The sequence below is a fragment of the Ovis aries genome, chromosome 18 (genome assembly GCF_016772045.2).
Source record: "Ovis aries strain OAR_USU_Benz2616 breed Rambouillet chromosome 18, ARS-UI_Ramb_v3.0, whole genome shotgun sequence".
Classification (NCBI taxonomy): Eukaryota; Metazoa; Chordata; class Mammalia; order Artiodactyla; family Bovidae; genus Ovis; species Ovis aries.
In genome coordinates this window covers 55,704,770-55,722,286 of record NC_056071.1, presented here as the reverse complement: position 1 = coordinate 55,722,286, position 17,517 = coordinate 55,704,770, and the positions used below count along the sequence as shown (strand labels likewise).

Genomic DNA, 17,517 nt, shown 5'->3' with positions numbered 1-17,517 from the left:
ATATTTTATAAATATGAAGTCTGGAGTTAGATCTGTGTTCTCATACTGCCTCTGCCACATACTAACCATATAAATTCTGTCTAGGTTCCTCAGCCTGAGCTCGTTTATTCCTCTTAATAGAAGTGCAGGCACCAAACACTATGCCTGGCTCACAGTTGGGCTTTAACATACGGTTTTTAAATTTATTTACATTAACTCTTAGTAGACAATTTCTGAAGATAAGCGTTGAGTTATTTTCCTTACACATCATTTGACAGCACAGTTTCAAGTTTCCAAAGTCTAAAAAGTTTACCAGATTAATTAAGACTTTTAAAAAAACAGTGATACAGTTGCAAGAAATATCCAATGTTAGATGGCAAAACAGAGCCATTAAAAAAAATGGTACATGCGGTGTTCCCTGTGGTGGTGGGCTTTTTGGCGTAAACTCCCATTTTGCTCTGATTCAGTCATAGTCCCTTTTTCTCTTAGAAACACTGAGAAAATGGCCTGAATGGGCCATTTCCTAAAGCCTCAAGTTATTTTTATTTTTCTAACTCTGCCATTGTCAGATTTTGACTACTCCTCTTATGCCTTCTGTTGCCAAGAAGTGCAGAAACTAATGCAGTCTAAGATGCATCTTAGACTGATACATGGAAAACAGGATTTGGAGAGGGTATTAGTGAGTGAGGAAGGAAAATGACAGAAGGAAAAACCTCTGTATTGAACAAGTCTCCTGCCTTTTCAAACTCAGTTTTGAAATACAGAGTTGCCATTTCTGCCTTAAAACCAAATATTGCGCTTAACTCCTAAAAAATCCCAAGTAGAAGAACTCTGACCAGATACAACCATTCTGCCCAGTTCTGGTTTTGGAAGTGGCTGGAGAAAACTGTTCTAGAAATTCAGATAGATTAGCATATTTAGCTGTTACTTTGTGCAAAACATTGGGCTAAACTTGTTATGTGTAAGACCTCCCTTAAGCTTTACAGTAGCTTGTGTGGTAACTGCTATCATCCTGCTTGTTTTAGAGATGAGGAAAGTAACTTGCTACTTCTCGAAGGCCACGTCTACTGATCAAAAAATGGACTGCAAAACAAACATTTACTGAGCACCAACTCTGTGTGAAGTAGTGAAGCTTCTATTATATATATATTTTTTTTGGTGGGGGGCGTGGAGGACGGGATCTTAGTTCCACAACCAGGGATCAGATCTGTGCCGCCTGCAGTGGAAAGACAGAGTCCTAACCACTGGAGCGCTGGGGAAGTCCCTTTACTTTACACTTTTAGAAACTTTAGACAGTGTGTTCAATAACTCATCGATAAACTGTATTTTCATCTACTACCACTCCTTTCCCCAAATGCGTATTGATGACAGACTTTGAACAGTTTTGAGTGTTCTTACAAACCTCTGATGTTTGAATGTGTGTGTATATTTCAGTGCATCTCTTGTTCTGTTGCAACCAGTCCATTCTGAAGGAGATCAATCCTGGGATTTCTTTGGAAGGAATGATGCTAAAGCTGAAACTCCAGTACTTTGGCCACCTCATGTGAAGAGTTGACTCATTGCAAAAGACCCTGATGCTGGGAGGGATTGGGGACAGGAGGAAAGGGGGATGACAGAGGGTGAGATGGCTGGATGGCATCACCAACTCAATGGACGTGAGTCTGAGTGAACTCCAGGAGTTGGTGATGGACAGGGAGGCCTGGCGTGCTGCAGTTCATGGGGTCGCAGAGTCAGACACGACTGAGCGACTGAACTGAACTGAATACACGTTATCCTGTGTCTTACTTTTTACATACTTAATAAACTTTGGGAAAATGATGTCAGTAAAGAATAGCTACCTGGGCTTCCCTAGTGGCTTAGGGGGTAAAGAATCTGCCTGCAGTGTGGGAGACCCAGGTTCAATCCCTGAGTTGGGAAGATGCCTTGGAGAAGGGAATGGCAATCCACTCCAGTACTCTTGCATGGAGAGAGGAGCCTGGTGGGCTGTCGTCTATGGGGTCGCAAAGAGTTGGACACGATTGAGTGACTAACGCTTTATTTTAATAACTGTATTTTTGTTTCTAAAAATAAAAAGGATGCCCTGATTGGATATTCAGATAATTCAAATAATAAAAAAGTTGTTTTAAAAACTCTTTAGTCTCACTCCCCAGTGAAAAACACTGTTGACGAATAGTACCTTTTTATAAATATCTCATGAAGACTGAATCTTAGAGTGTTAATTTATGGACCTGCTAAAATATTCAGTGAATATAAACTGACTAGAAAGTTCTTGCCTCAAAACTATTTTTTCTCATATTTAGATGAAAAGGAGTATCAATTTCTATTATAAGTTAACATGAGCTGGCCTCACTAAATATGTCTCCACGAAGGGGGTAGCTTTGATATATTACAAGGCTTTGAGCTCTGTTTTCGTTCTCGTCACTAAAACATTTTTATGTTTCATGCTTAGCGTGGACATGTCCATAAGACTTCCAGTAAATGTTTTTACATGTCAAGGCACTTGAAGGTGAAACATCCACACATCTGAAAGTTGTGCCAGAAAACTGAAAACACTGTTTGCACACTTACATGTCTTTGTTTTTAACCAAGTTCCTCTTCAACCATAATAGGCCCCTGAAGTGGGTTTATTTTAATACTGTTTTCACTGTCAGAGTTACGTCCTATTAAAGTTTCCATTGAAGAACAATGCTGGTACTTCCACGGCAGTCCAGTGGTTAAGACTCTGTGATTCCACTGCATGGCTGAGCTGGTTCTTTCCCTGATCAAGATCCCACATGCCACATGGCTCAGCCCCCAAAAAAAGATGGTACTGAATTTTGGAACCTGATTCACTGAACTATTGTAGAAAATATGTGGGCCTCATACTGGTTTTCTAAACCTTGATATCTTTCTGAGCTTATATATAATGAGCTTGTATCTAATTGTAAAAGGTTCAGAAATGTATGATTAATTGCTTTTTTTTATGCCTCATCTCATTCTGGATTGATAGTTTTTGTTTGTAAGTGTAAGTAAACGTATTAAATATCTGAAGTCTTCAGTGGTGAGAACCCCCTCCTAACCTACGTTTTAATTATCAAATTTTTAGAAGTGCTAAGTGAAACAGAAGTAGATAGAATGTTGTAAACCTGGTCATTACAATAGGTCTGTAAACCTGAGAGAATAGTAGCAGCCTGAGTTTTCAGAGGTAAAAATGGAACATTGTGGAGGGAGAGAGGAATATAACCTTTAGATTCCAGTGGATCTTCCTATAGAATTAGCACTGTGATTCCTAGACTTATCCATTTAGCAAACACTGAGCTCTTACTGTGTGCCAGACTCTGAGAGTGAAAGTAATGAATTAGATAGTCTAGTGGGGGGTGCCAGTAGGCAGTTCCAGTGTGTAAATGCCCTAACAGAGTAAAGCCCTGAACAGTAGGGAGCACATAGGAAGAGAGAAGCCCTAACTTCAATATATGGAGTTAGGGAAGGAGGGACGGTATCTAGAAGAACTTTACAGAGAAGCTGTGACCTGGAGAATGAATAGGAGTTAAGTAAATAAAGAAGCCCATATCAGGCAGAAGGAACTTCAGGTGGCAAGGTCTAGAGATAAGTGAGAGCAGGGCACTTCTGGTTTTGTGGGGGAGGTTGTAGGGGTTGCAGAGATGAGAGAGAGGTATGATGTATCAAGAAATGAGGCTGTAGCAACCAGCACAGCTAGGTAATAAAGAACTTGGTATACCACGCTAAGGCGTTTGGTTTTATCCTGAGCATGTGACCTGATTAAATTTACATTTTCTGAAAGATGTCTTCGGTTGCAGCATGCAGGTGGAGACCATAAGAACTGTTCCAGAAATAGTGTTTTTATTTTAAATGTATACTTTCTTTAAGCAGATAAAATCTGTGTAAATTACACATCAAAAATTACTATTCTTTTTAAAAGTTCCGTACTGTATTTATGTGTTTATTCAGCAGAATTTTTTTGAACACCTATTTTTTTTGCCAGGTATTGTGTATGCTTTCAGTTCACGATGTCCTCTGTGGTAGGTATTATCTCTATTTTACAGATAAACTGAGGCTTGAAAATACTGTCACTGGAGGTTACAACTAGAAAGTGTTAAGGCCAAGGTTTGATTTCCTGGGTTTTCAACTCTAGATCTACTCTTTTCTATTTGAAGGGGAAAGGGAATAAGATTTCTGTAAGTGGAAGTCATCTGTGAGGTGCATTGTTGCAAATGGAGCATACGATTATACTGAGGAGGTAACTAAACCAGTAGATATCAAAAACTTTTCTGAAAATTGTTTATTACATGGCTCTCCCTCAAATGCTTTGGATTTTTCCCTTACTATGATGATGGAAGTAAGGATACTAACTTAATATTTTGTTACTAGTGGGAAAATGGTCTAAGAATAATAAACAAGTTCAGTTCATTCCCTCAGCCCTGTCCGATTCTTTGCAACCCCATGGACTGCAGCACGCCAGGCTTCCCTGTTCATTACCAACTCCCAGACCTTACTCAAACTCATATCCATCGAGTCGGTGATGCCATCCAAACATCTCATCCTCTGTCGTCCCCTTCTCCTGCCTTCGGTCTTTCCCTGCATCAGGATCTTTTCCAAGGAGTCAGTTCTTCGCATCAAGTGGCTAAAGTATGGGAGTTTCAGCTTCGGCATGAGTCCTTCCAATGAATATTCAGGACTGATTTCCTTTAGGATGGACTGGCTGGATCTCCTTGCAGTCCAAGGGACTCTCAAGAGTCTTCTCCAATACTAGTTCTTCAGTGCTCAGCTTTCTTCATAGTCCCAACTCTCACATCCGTACATAACTACTGGAAAAACCGTAGCTTTGGCTAGATGGACCTTTGTTGGCAAGATAATGTCTCTGCTTTTTAATATGCTGTCTATGTTGGTCATAGCTTTTCTCCCAAGGAGTAAGCATCTTTTAATTTCATGGCTGCAGCCACCATCTGCAGTGATTTTGGAGACCGCTATTTCCATCGTTTCCTCATCCATTTGCTGTTAAATGATGGGTAATAAACAAGGTATAGGTATAAAGGGGTAATTTTTGTTTTTAGATAAAAAGGCATGAACCTCCGAGTTTTTCACATACTATGATTTTAACAAGTGATCTGTAAGGGACCCCAATACATTTAGGTTGTCACTGGCCATTTCTGTTCCCTTTATGATCTTTGCTCTGCTCTCTTAAGATTGTGCTCATTTCCTACCCTCTCTCACCCCTACCCCTGCAGATCTCTGTACTTGCTTTTGAATTAGAATACCCCAGTACAGTGAATGCCCTCTTCAAGAAAACCTAATTACAGTAACTGTTGGTCAGTCGTTAAGTCGTGTCCAACTCTTTGCAAACCATGGACTGCAACACACCAGTTATAGTAATAGCTGCTACTTATTTAATGTTTATCATAAGTTAATGCGCTAAGTGCTCTGTGTATATTATTTAATCCTCAAAATAACCCGATGAGGTAGGATTAGGAAACATTTTTTCAGATGAGGGAACAGGCAGAATTTCACACATCACACAGCTCTAGGGAGTTGGGATTGGGTCTCAGATCATGGTGTTGGGTCTCGGATCAGTCTGACTCTAGTGGTGTATCTTGACATCTCTCTTCCAGATAGATGCCTGAACAAAAGAACATGTGTCAATTTCGAGGAATTCAGGCATCCTGTAGATCCCAGAATTAGATCTCCTTGCATTTTAATTTAGCAGAGGCTTATATAAAGTATCTGTGTCCAGAGAATGGACATCCCCATGACTGCTTTTCCCTTTCAATATGCTATTTTCACCCCCCAAAATACTAAAGAATAAATAATTTAAAATGTCATATTAGAATTAATAGTATAAACATTAGAGAAATACCAATCTGTATTTAACTACATATCTTAGAGATTTTGTTTGTTTCCTTTCTTGGTAAAAAGAGAACCCTTCAGTCTTTTATCACTTGTTGTCTGTGTGCTTTAGCCTCCTCCTCTAGTTACCAAAGTTGTTGTGTAGATATTTTCAGCTTCTTTCACATCTTTGTCTGTTTTTCCCTCTCGCATGGCTTGGCAGAGCTGTAAGAGTGAAGAGTACCAGCACTATTTGTATATTTTCACACACAAGCAACGTGAATCTCAGTGATTTGTGTCTTCGATATCAAAAGGGAGTCATGTTCTCAGAGCAGAGAACCTTCTGATTTCCCTCCCACTATCTGCTTGCATTTTGTGGACGGTGATTGATCTTATGTTGAGCACTGAGGGAAGGAACTCCTGGCACCTTCCCTAGCCTGGTGTTTTTTTTGTTTTTTGTTTTTTTTTTAATAGATAATACATTCAAATGGAGCAGAATTCAAAAGGGGACTCATCAGAAGGTCTCCTGCCCTCTCAACTTTCTGTTCCCCAGAGACTAGAGACTTTTTACCCTGCCAGCTTTGAAGAAGTCAGCTTTTGTGTTATATGATGGCCTGTTGAGTGGACTGCATGGAAAGAACTGCAGGCAGCCTCTTGGAGGAGATTGTGAACCTCAACTAATAGCCAGCAAGAAGCTGGGCCTTTAGTTATACAGTGGCAAGGAAATGATTTTTGCCAGCAACCTGAATGAACTTGGAAGCAAATTCTTCCCTAATTGAGAATGTGAACCTAGTTGACACCTTGACTGCAGCCTTAGGAAACCCGGAGGACCCAGGTGACCTGAGCCCAGACTCCTGACCCACAGAAAATATGAGATTTGACTTAACCCACTATGTTTGTGATCATTTGTTGTATAGCAACAGAAAACAAATACATTATTTAATCTTCTGACTTTCATAGGGTAGAATGGTTTAATATCAACAATTTCATGTGATTTAACTTAATTAGAGGAGAGCAGTAATTTAAATCCAATTTACCACAGAGTCTTCAAGGTGCTAACCAGCAGCACTTCTATAAAAGACTCAGTTCAGGAAAGATGATACAATTAGCCACAACCCCAGCTGCTGCAGTTGGGTGGAGGCTTTAATTGATAATTCTCATCATAACTGTATCACTTGGGTTTCAGCCAGGGAAGCTGAGCAACACTGACTTTCGGGGTAAGAGAATCATTTTAGGAATTGGTCCTGATACAGTTGGGGGAGAAGCTGGGGAAGTGAAGGTCTGCTGTGGTGGAGGGGGTTGAACCCAAAGGAGTTAACAACCAGTCAACCTGGGAAGCCAAGGATGTCGAGGCAGTTGGGTGGGGCTGCACAGGGCAGAGTGGCCTGTCTGTGGGTGCAGCCAAGCATCTGGTGGGGGCCTGGGGCCAGTGGTGTCACCAGAGCTGCTGCAGCTGGGAGGGAGAGCTGGATGCGGAGTGCAGAGAGCAGGGAACAGCTAGGATCCAGGGCCGTCTCCGGGTCTGCCCTTCACCACATCTAGCTTCAGGGATTTTTAGAGAGTGATGGCTGCTGCTGCTTCCTTTCACATCATGCATTTCTGTTTTGGCCAACTTTGGGGATGATTGTGGAAAAGAGTTTTAGCTTAGAGAAGTTTAAACAGTACAGATCAGCACAGTCTCCGTCCTTCATCACTGCACCTAGATTTTCTTCCTGCTTTGCCAGCATTTCAGCAGGTCTAGGTAGCCTACCAGGTGAGAGGACCCAGACCTTCATCCCAGAAGTATCTGCAGTTGCCCAGGTTCCGTTATCACTGAGCAGAGAAGCACCAAAAGGTGCTGCAGTTGAGTCCCTTGGATTCTGGAAGAGCACCTTCCTGCTCCTGTTGTCCTGTCCCACACCTCGCACCCTGGCCCAGGACTCTCAGTAACCACTCCCACAGTATTTACATCCAGGTCATGCAGTTCTTTGGCTGTATATGCTCTTTCTTCCCAGAACAGGGACTGTACTTTCTCCCTCAAACTGTGATTATGCGCGAACAGATCCTGATTATTGGTTTGGAGCTAGTGAGAGGAGGCCAGGGCAGATACTGAAGAGGGCAGCATTGTCTTTTCAGGCACCTTCAGGGTCTTCTGGCAAGAGAAGGGTGCTGTCCTCTAGCAGGGAGTTGGGAGCAGGGTGCTGCTTCTCCCAGCCTGGAAAGTTCAAGTGAATCTTGGGGCTTAGCATTCCTCATCCACCAAATAGCCCCTTTCAAGGTTTCTGTGTCCAGCTCTTCCTCTCAGGATCCACATTTTGTCATAGATTTGTCAGGATTTTGTTCAGATCTTCTTCATAGATCTGATCCAATTAAATCTTGAGCCTAAGTTTTAGCAGTCTTTTCTGCAGCTCTAGAAAATAAGGGTATCTTTGAACACCAATCTAGAAGTTCCCTTGTTTTGACAGAATTCTTAGGCTTAAAGAGTGACTGTCATTTTCTTTTTTCATGACTTCTAAGCCAGCCAGCCAGCACCAGGTCCTTAGAATCACTCATGTTTCCATTCAGGTGCAGCCACAACCACTACTACTAAACTAACACTTCCCTTAGTGAAAAATCTTAGTATTGTCACACTGCAACAGGCAGGGGTTGCCACCATCCCACTTGCCATTAGGAGTGGGGTCCTCTGTGCCATCTTACCAGGGAATGATCTACTTCCAGAATCGTTCTCAAGAATCTTATTTCCTGGAGCCACTTGTCTTACTATCATAATGTGGGTGTCCCCTCCCATTCCCCCATAGCCTGTGCTGAAACGGCCTAAAACAAAGGCTTGCTTGCAGGAAGTTAATTTGGTAAGGAATCCCGTGAACAGGGGAGAACTGGGGGGAATGAAACCAGGGAGGAGGAAAAGCAGCAGAAGAGGGGCCCATAGTGTTGGTTACCAGTGGAGGTTATGGGGCTTCAAGCCTGCCAGGAGCCTTAAGGAATTTTGTACAGTCTTCTTTAGAATGGTCCTCCTGAAAGATGGCATAGAGGAGCATTTATCTAACCAGCTGTCAGGTGTTGCAGAGTCCTGGGACTAGCAGTGACGAGCACTAAGGCATAGATCGACTTGTCTTCTCACCCACATGTCTGATGCTCATTTCTGCCTTGGATCTGGAATTCTGGTTGCCTTTTTAAAACAGATGTACAGGGATGATGTGTTGATAGTGGTGTCTTAGAAAGCAAACCTTTCCACGGTGTGATCATTGTGGATTAGAATACTGAAGGCATGGAGACAGTCGGAAGCTTTTCTATAATTAAGGTGTGAAGTACAGAGTATTTGAACCGAGGTGGTGTCGATAGAAAACAAAACGAATCAAGTTGTGTTTTTGAAGGAAGAATCAGAAACGTTAACTAGTTCGTTTCATGTGTGTATATGAGGGAGAGAGAGAAAGGAGGGTGAATTGGCCCAGCGGATTGAAGATTTCTTGCCTAGGAGAAGCAGAGTGCTCATGGACAGGTTGAAAGTGAAAGTGTTGGTTGCTCAGAGTCATGCCAGGCTGTTTGCAACCCCACAGACTGTAGCCCACTAGGCTTCTCTGTCCATGAAATTCTCCAGGAAAGAATGCTGGAGTGGGTTGCCATTTCCTACTCCAGGGGATCTTCCCAACCCAAGGATTGAACCCAGGTCTCCTGCATTGCAGGCAGATTCTTTATTGACTGAGCCACAGGGAAGCCACATGAACAAATGGGCTCCTGAGTACTTCTAACGTGATCCTCAGAACTCTGATGGCATTATTTCATCCTGGGTGTAAGGAAGTGAGACTAACAGAGCGTGGGTGCTTTGATCCAGGACTTATCACTGGATGATAAATGAGAGCCAGGAGTTAGTGATATAACTACTTGAATTCAGAACCTTCAGTGCTCTATCTACTACTTCATGCTTCTGTCACTTCCCACTTGTTTCATAATTCCTTCCCTTAGGATTTGGAATCAGTCCCATACAGTTTAGCAGGAAAGAATTGAAGCAGCTTTTTTCTTGAGCCTATTTGCTCTTGAAGTCTTAATTCTAACTCAGCTGCCACTGAAGAGTCACCACTGAAGTGCCTGCTCTAAGGCCAGCCTTCCTCTAACCTTACCATATTGCTTTATGCTGTGGGGCAAGCCATAATCTCCTCCATAATTCCTCTTCTTTCTTCCCCCTTGTCTATTTCTTTCTTCCTCTTTCCAGCTCAAATCCAATATGAAATTCTAAATCTGGAAGCCACTTGTATATTTTCTGATGGCTATAAGCCAATGAAAAGGCTTCCCACTGATACTGGAGAAGCATAAATGACGATGTACCTGGGAGTAATGAAGAGTATGAGAGCAGCAGTAGAGACAGATCCTGACAGCGTATTCCGAAAATCTGTCAACGTCGAAGTATATTTTGGTTATCAGAGGTACATGGAGAGGAGAAAAACAAAAATTTTCATGATAAAAACAGAAAATGGCCCTATTTAATGTTCAGAGTAACACTCATTGGTATCACTAAATGTCTAATTTGTTTTACTTCTTTGTATTTCTGCCTTGATCATTCATGTTATGTAGCTCAAATTTTTGAAAAGAAGCATTTCTGTCATCATTAAGGATTAGAAAGAAAATATTCTGGTGAAAGAGAGTAGAAGAAAAGGATTTAAAAAGTAGGAGATGGATCTGTAAAATGGAGTTATCACAGAAGCACGAAAGAACTGTAAAGTGTTTACTTCATACTCTGCCAACCTCACAACAACATCATTGACCATCTCCTACCTGAGCAGAATACATGGGCATCGTTGAGATGTTAAATGTCTAGGCTCCAGATGAGTTTTTCCGTTATGAGGAAATTGTTGAAAGCTTTTGATTCATCCAAAAAGTTCTCTGGTTTATTAGTCAGCCATTGCTGTATAACAACCACCAGAGAATTTCAGTGGCATTTAACAAAAAACATGTTTCTCACAAATTTCCAGGTGAGCTTAAACCCGAGCTTTAGGTTTGCAGCAGCTGGGGCCACTCTGACGGCCCCCGTGGTTGAGTAGGACTGGCAGTTCTGTTCCCGCTGCTGCTCACTTTCCTCCTGGGACCAACAGACTAGCTCTGTGTGTTCTTACCATGGCAGTGGCAGAGGCAAGTGGGCAAGCCCAGTTCCCAGAAGTACTTTCAAAGCCTGTGGTTATATCACATTCACTAACATTTAATTGGGCTTCCATGATAGCTCAGTTGGTAAAGAATCTGCCTGCAACGCAGGAGACCCTGGTTCAATTCCTGGGTCAGAAAGATCCGCTGGGGAAGGGATAGGCTATACTGGAGTACTCCAGTATTCTTGGGCTTCCCTTGTGGCTCAACTGGTAAAGAATCCGCCTGCAATGTGGGAGACCAGGGTTTGATCCCTGGGTTGGGAAGATTTCCCTGGAGAAATGAAAGGCTACCCACCCCAGTATTCTGGCCTGGAGAATTCTAAATATTTAATTGGTCAAAGCGGATCTCACAGCCAATTCCAAAGTCTTGTTGCAGGGAAGTAACACTGCCCATTGAGGGGTGGTGGGGATCAGAAGGCTAGTAGTAGGGACTATGTCTAAACAGTAGTCTAGCATATGTGGACAATAGTCTCATAAGCTCTAAACTTCTAGTTTAAAAACATGAAGTAGTCATTCTGTGTTATTTAGTTTTATTTAAAGAAATATATGTAATATTTTGTCTGTAGTGAGGAAATGTAGTCGGTGAGTTCTATAGGGAAGAAGAGCGAGCATGCCCTCTGGAAGTTAATTAGGACCAAATGGGAAGAAACAGTCTGACTTCCATATATCCTGAAACTGACAGAGGGGAAAGGATTTTAGATAGAATGGTGCTACTCACTGTTCAGCACTGTTCTAAGTGGTGTGTGGCTCACAACAAACTGGAAAATTCTTAAAGAGATGGGAATACTAGACTACCTGACCTGCCTCCTGAGAAATCTGTATGCAGGTCAAGAAGCAACAGTTAGAACCGGACATGGAACCATGGACTGGTTCCAAATTGGGAAAGGAGCATGTCAAGGCTGTATAAGTTATTTAACTTATATAAAGAATACATCATATGAAATGCCAGACTGTATGAAGCACAAGCTGGAATCAGGATTGCTGGGAGAAGTATCAGTAACCTCAGATATGAAGATGACACCAAGAACTAAAGAGCCTCTTGATGAAGGTGAAAGAGGAGAGTGAAAAAGCTGGCTTAAAACTCAATATTCAGAAAACTAAGATCATGGCATTCAATCCCATCACTTCATGGGAAATAGATGGGGAAACAGTGAGAGACTTTTTTTGGTGGGGGAAAGGGGGCTCCAGAATCACTGCAGATGGTGACTGCAGTTCAAAGACGCTTCCTCCTTGGAAGAAAAACTATGACCAACCTAGACAGCATATTGAAAAGCAGAGACACTGCTTTGCCAACAAAGGTCCATCTAGTCAAAGCTCGGAGAAGGCAATGGCACCCCACTCCAGTACTCTTGCCTGGAAAATCCCATGGACAGAGGAGCCTGGCAGGCTACAGTTCATGGGGTTGTGAAGAGTCAGACATGACTGAGGAACTTCACTTTCACTTTTCACTTTCATTCATTGGAGAAGGAAATGGCAACCCACTCCAGTGTTCTTGCCTGGAGAATCCCAGGGACAGAGGAGCCTGGTGGGCTGCCGTCTGTGGGGTCACACAGAGTCAGACACGACTGAAGTGACTTAGCAGCAGCAGCAGTCAAAGCTGTGGTTTTTCCAGTAATCATGTATGGATGTGAGAGTTGGACTGTAAAGAAAGCTGAGCGTCGAAAAATTGATGCTTTTAAACTGTGGTGCTGGAGAATAGTCTTGAGTGTCCCTTGTTCTGCAAGGAGATCCAACCAGTCTATCCTGAAGGAAATCAGTCCTGAATATTCATTGGAAGAACAGATGCTAAAGCTGAAACTCCAATACTTTGGCCACCTAATGTGAAGAACTGACTCATTGGAAAAGACCCCAATGCTGGGAAAGATTGAACGCGGGAGGAGAAGGGGATGGCAGAGGATGAGATGTTTGGATGGCATCACCGACTCTATGGACTTGAGTTTGAGCAAGCTCCTGGAGTTGACGATGGACAGGCAAACCTGGCGTGCTGCAGTCCATGGGGTTGCAAAGAGTCGGACACAACTAAGCAACTGAACTGATTCAAAGTGGATCTACAATGAGAGCAGATTGGTGAGAGTATGCATTTTAAAACTTTTATAGCAATTTGACATTGCCGCAGTATTCAAGCAGTGTTTCTACTGAATTTTACTAACATATTGGTTCATGTTAGATTGGAAACTTAAAAAGAACCAAACTTAAAAATCTGTTCCTTGATGCAAGATAGTTTGAGAAGAGCTCAGATAGACTTTCCACTGACTAGAAATGAATACTTCCACTGCACATAAATGGACCTTCTGATTTATCCATTAGTCTTGGGATTTGGGTTATCAACACTTCATCACCAAGAATCTGACCATCTTTGAGTGTGCAGTAGTGTTTTACAAGACTGGTCCGGATTTTTCCAAGGAAATTTCTTTGTATGAAGCCTCTTTGTATCTCATTTCCTAGCCTTTCCCTGCCAGCATCCATTTGACCTTGCTGCTGTAGTATTTACATTTTCATTCCATTATTGACAAACTTGGTGAAAGGTAAGTTACCACTAACTGAAATTGTTTACTATAACATGAAAATACTAATTTTGACAATACTAGATAAATCTCTTTAAAATGTCCCTTCCACCTTTTTTTAAATTTTAGCCCAGTTTTCTTTTACATTTCTGAGTTAATATCACCATGTTTGGTGAATTTATAAGGTGCTTTTCTGTTCATGAGAGAGGCAGTTCTAAGTGAAGAAGTTATGTTGAGCATTGATTATTAGAAGACCCAAGTTAAGAAGCATGACAAGGAAAGAGATTTTTAGGATGGAAGGAAAGGATGTTTCATTAAGTATGACTTTCTTCCTGGCTGTATGACCTTGGGCAAGTTAATTCGTCTTTGTGAGTCTTAGTTTTCTCATCTGTAAAATGGGAATTATAATATTACCTTCTTCAAGAATATTATCAAAATTAAGCATGGAAATGTTAGCGTTATGTTTTGTTTTTAATTATCTACCAGGTGTCAGGTGCTATAGCATCAGAGATAAAGGGGGGTCACTACCCCAGAAGAGCGCTCAGTCTGACAGAGGAGTCAGACAAATATGTCAGAAATGTAAACTAAACTAGTATGAGAATTTAATGCTATTACAGAGAGAAACACAGGACATTGTGGAAGATTTTAGGTAGGAGGAACACCTAACTTTTGACTTAGGCTTTGGGGAATGGGCTCAAGGTAGGCTTTTGAAAGAGGCAATATCTCAGCTGGCTCTAAAAGAATGTGGAGGAGTTATGAAGGAAAAATTAAGAGACTCAGGGTGGTTGAGTGGTTTGCCCAAAGTGACTTTTCTGCTTAATGCCCAAGTTGGGGTTTCAAACCAATCTGATTTCAAAGTCCGTTTTTCATATCATGTCTTACTTCTTTGTAAACCTGAAAAGTTTAAACACATGATGTTATCTTTCTCTTTCTTTCCTCTGCCAATATCCTGGTTTTAGTAGGACTGTGACACATTCTGTTAAATAACCACTTTTTTTCTTTTAATTTGCCTTGTTTTGCCCCCAAGCACATCTACCAGATTGCCTTCGCCGTCATGGTGATTCATACTGCTCAACTCTACTCCGCTGCCTGCTTTAAAACGACAGAAGTCCTCCACTGGCTGCTGGGCAAGGCCTGTCCTCCTCAGCTTGGCATTCAAGACTTACTGTAAAATCATGAGGACTGTCCAGGACTTCCATATTTCCCACTTTTCATGAGCACATATTCATGCCTCTGGTGTCATTTACATGCGGATATCACTTTATAAGGATGCCATTTTAAGGTTTAGATTAAATAAATTAATCTTCAGTCTTTAGACTTAATTACTCTCTTACAACTGAGTGCTCATGCGAGCACACACATACTTACTCTGTTATTTCTAAAAATGATTTTATCATTATGACCAAAAGAGCTTGGATGTCATCCTTCTTTAGTTCCATACCCAGCATAACGGTTCTTGGTTATTGCTGTTATTTAGCTGCTAAGTCATGTCTGACTCTTTTGTGACCCCATGAACTGTTGCCCACCAGGCTCCTCTGTCCATAAGATTTCCCAAGCAAGAACACTGGAATAGGTTGCCATTTCCTTCTCCAGGGGATCTTCCTGACCCAGGGATCAAACCCGTGTCTCCTGCATTGGCAGGTGGAGTCTTTACTGCTGAGCCACCAGGGAAGTCCAAGGGTTCTTGGTACTCTACCCATAATGTGAGGAGCTAAGCTCTGCTCCTACGTTTTTCTGGAGGGATCTTTCTTCTAGAGGGATCCTTTTTTTTGAGGAGAGGTAAGGAGAACAGTCCTGATTGTTAGCTACTACTACTACGTCACTTCAGTCGTGTCCGACTCTGTGCAACCCCATAGACGGCAGCCCACCAGGCTCCCCAATCCCTGGGATTCTCCAGGCAAGAACACTGGAGTGGGTTGCCATTTCCTTCTCCAAAGCAGAAAAGTGAAAAGTGAAAGTGAAGTCGCTCAGTCGTGTCCGCCTCTTTAAGATCCCATGGACTACAGCCTACCAGGCTCCTCTGTCCACGGGATTTTCTAGGCAAGAGTACTGGAGTGGGTCGCCATTGCCTTCTCCTCTGATTGTTAGAAATTTCTTTTTAATAATGAGTCAGAATCTCTTTTACCATCCATTTGTTTCCCAGGACTTGCCCTTGGAACCATAGATAATTGGTCTTTTTTTTTTTTTTCTGACTCATGAGGTTCCATCAGACATTGAAAGATAGCTCTTACGTCTCTCCTTGGGTTTCTCTTACATAAATCAATAATAATATTGTTTGTTCAGAGCTTTTTTCATTAACAGGCCTCAAACTCTTCACTGTACTTTTGCCCTCCTCTGAGAATTCTAGGGTTTTGTCGTTGCTGGTCCAAAACCACAGGGCTTAGAACAGAACACAGCATCCAATAGGACAGCAATGCAACATTATTCCTTTGATTATGACTCTATGCTTGTGTCTTAAAAGCCTGTGATTGTTTTAGCTTTATAATAATCATTTCACATTTGGCATTCATTCAGTTACTATATCCAGATACTATCTTTACATAATGGTTGTAGTTAAGCTAGCTCTTCTTGTCATCTACTCTGCAGTTGACTCTCTTTAAATACAGAACTTAAGATTTTTTAAGTTAGATTTCACCTTCATTTTGATCCATCTTTTTAGCTAATTTTGACCATTTTATCCAGTGTATTTTTAACTGTGCTTCCCAGCTTGAGGTTATCTCAAGACTTTGACGCCTACTTTCCAACTTGATGAACATCAGAAAAGTAGAGACTCTCCACTCCATCTGAGGAGCTGACCAGTGCTTCTTACACATGATTCTGTTAGCCAGTGTTCTGTCACCCCTCCACATCTTTTTGTCTTACCTTCAAAGATCTCATTTGTACATTCAGCAAATTTTTATTCAGTGCCTACCATGTGGAAGAAGATACAGTGATACAGTGAAGACAGCGGTCCCCATCTTCTCAGCTAACAATCTAGAGACATCATGAAGTGTTCTGTTAAATGCTTTACAGAAATTAGGTTACACAGTTCTCTGTGATACTCGGTTTCTCTGTTGTCATATCAAAAGGGGAGAATGTATTACTTTTTACAAACTCTATATTGGCTCCTAATGATCATATATCACCTGAAAATGGGAATCGTTATCATTCTCTTTTCATGGGTTCACAAGAACTTTGAGCTTGGAAAGTCTCCAGAGTTTACTCCTGACCTTTCTATCTTTTATTGTATCTTTTAAACCTCCAAGCTCATTAGAGAGCAGCCTGTTTAGCTACATTTGTGGCGGTGGCAGTGGCATCTAACCCCCCATTATTGGGATTCTTTTTGTATTTTATGGTAAACTTAGTTGTGAAGAATGTCTGTCCAACTTTAGCCATTTTCCCTTACACAGTCTTTGTCACTCCAATTCTGTTTGTGTTTTATCTTTGTATTTTGAAATTATTTTTCCTAAGGAAAATAGCTGACTATCCTCAGATGTTTTTCTTCTCTTCTTAAAGCACTTAAAGTGTCATAGTCACTTTCTCCAGGATCCTGGTCCTTTTCACTTAAACCTTGTATTTTTTTTAGTTCAACCAATGAACAAAAAAACTGCAGTACTCTAAGGGATGAAACTATCAACAATGGAAAGTGTTGGTTTTTTACTAGAATAATACCAAAAACAGATATCCTCGTAGTTCCTAGAAGATAGCCCACCCATATCCCTCAGTTTGGGTTCACTTATCCGTCAGGTGTCATCGAAACCTCAACTTGCCAGTTCCCACAGCTGTGTCATGCCTACCTGTTCTTCCTTCTTTCCCCGTTGGTCTAGTGCTCTCTGCCCTGTCTTGTACAGGTTTTGAGTTGCACGTAGATGTTTATTTTCTTAAACAATTATGAGAATTCCCGCCTTTTTCTGTAGATCTTTGTGGAACAGCAGATTCCCTGTAGTTGTCAAAATCTATTATGGTTACCAGTTGCTACCCCATCCCATCAAGTCTTGGTGACTTCCATGAGATATTATTATCTCTGTGTTCTTTTTTCCTATTGCTACTTTTACGATTGGTGTCTAACACACTAATGTTCAATGATATTTATGATTAATCTCAAGAAGTGTTTGCCTTCT

At 41.5% G+C, this 17,517-nt stretch overlaps 1 protein-coding gene across 6 annotated transcripts in view; it reads left to right on the top strand.

Moving 5' to 3' along the window:
• Positions 1 to 17,517, top strand: part of BTBD7 (BTB domain containing 7) — an 85,289-nt gene that overhangs the window by 41,829 nt on the left and 25,943 nt on the right. Inside the window, exon 4 of one of the 6 annotated variants that reach the window (XM_060401456.1) lies at positions 1,414 to 17,504. The exons of the other annotated variants lie outside the window; for them this stretch is intronic. Coding sequence (XP_060257439.1) covers positions 1,414 to 1,526 — 113 coding nt within the window. The 3' untranslated portion in view covers positions 1,527 to 17,504. Of the gene's footprint in view, positions 1 to 1,413; positions 17,505 to 17,517 lie in introns of those variants that run through there. 6 annotated transcript variants of the gene reach the window in all.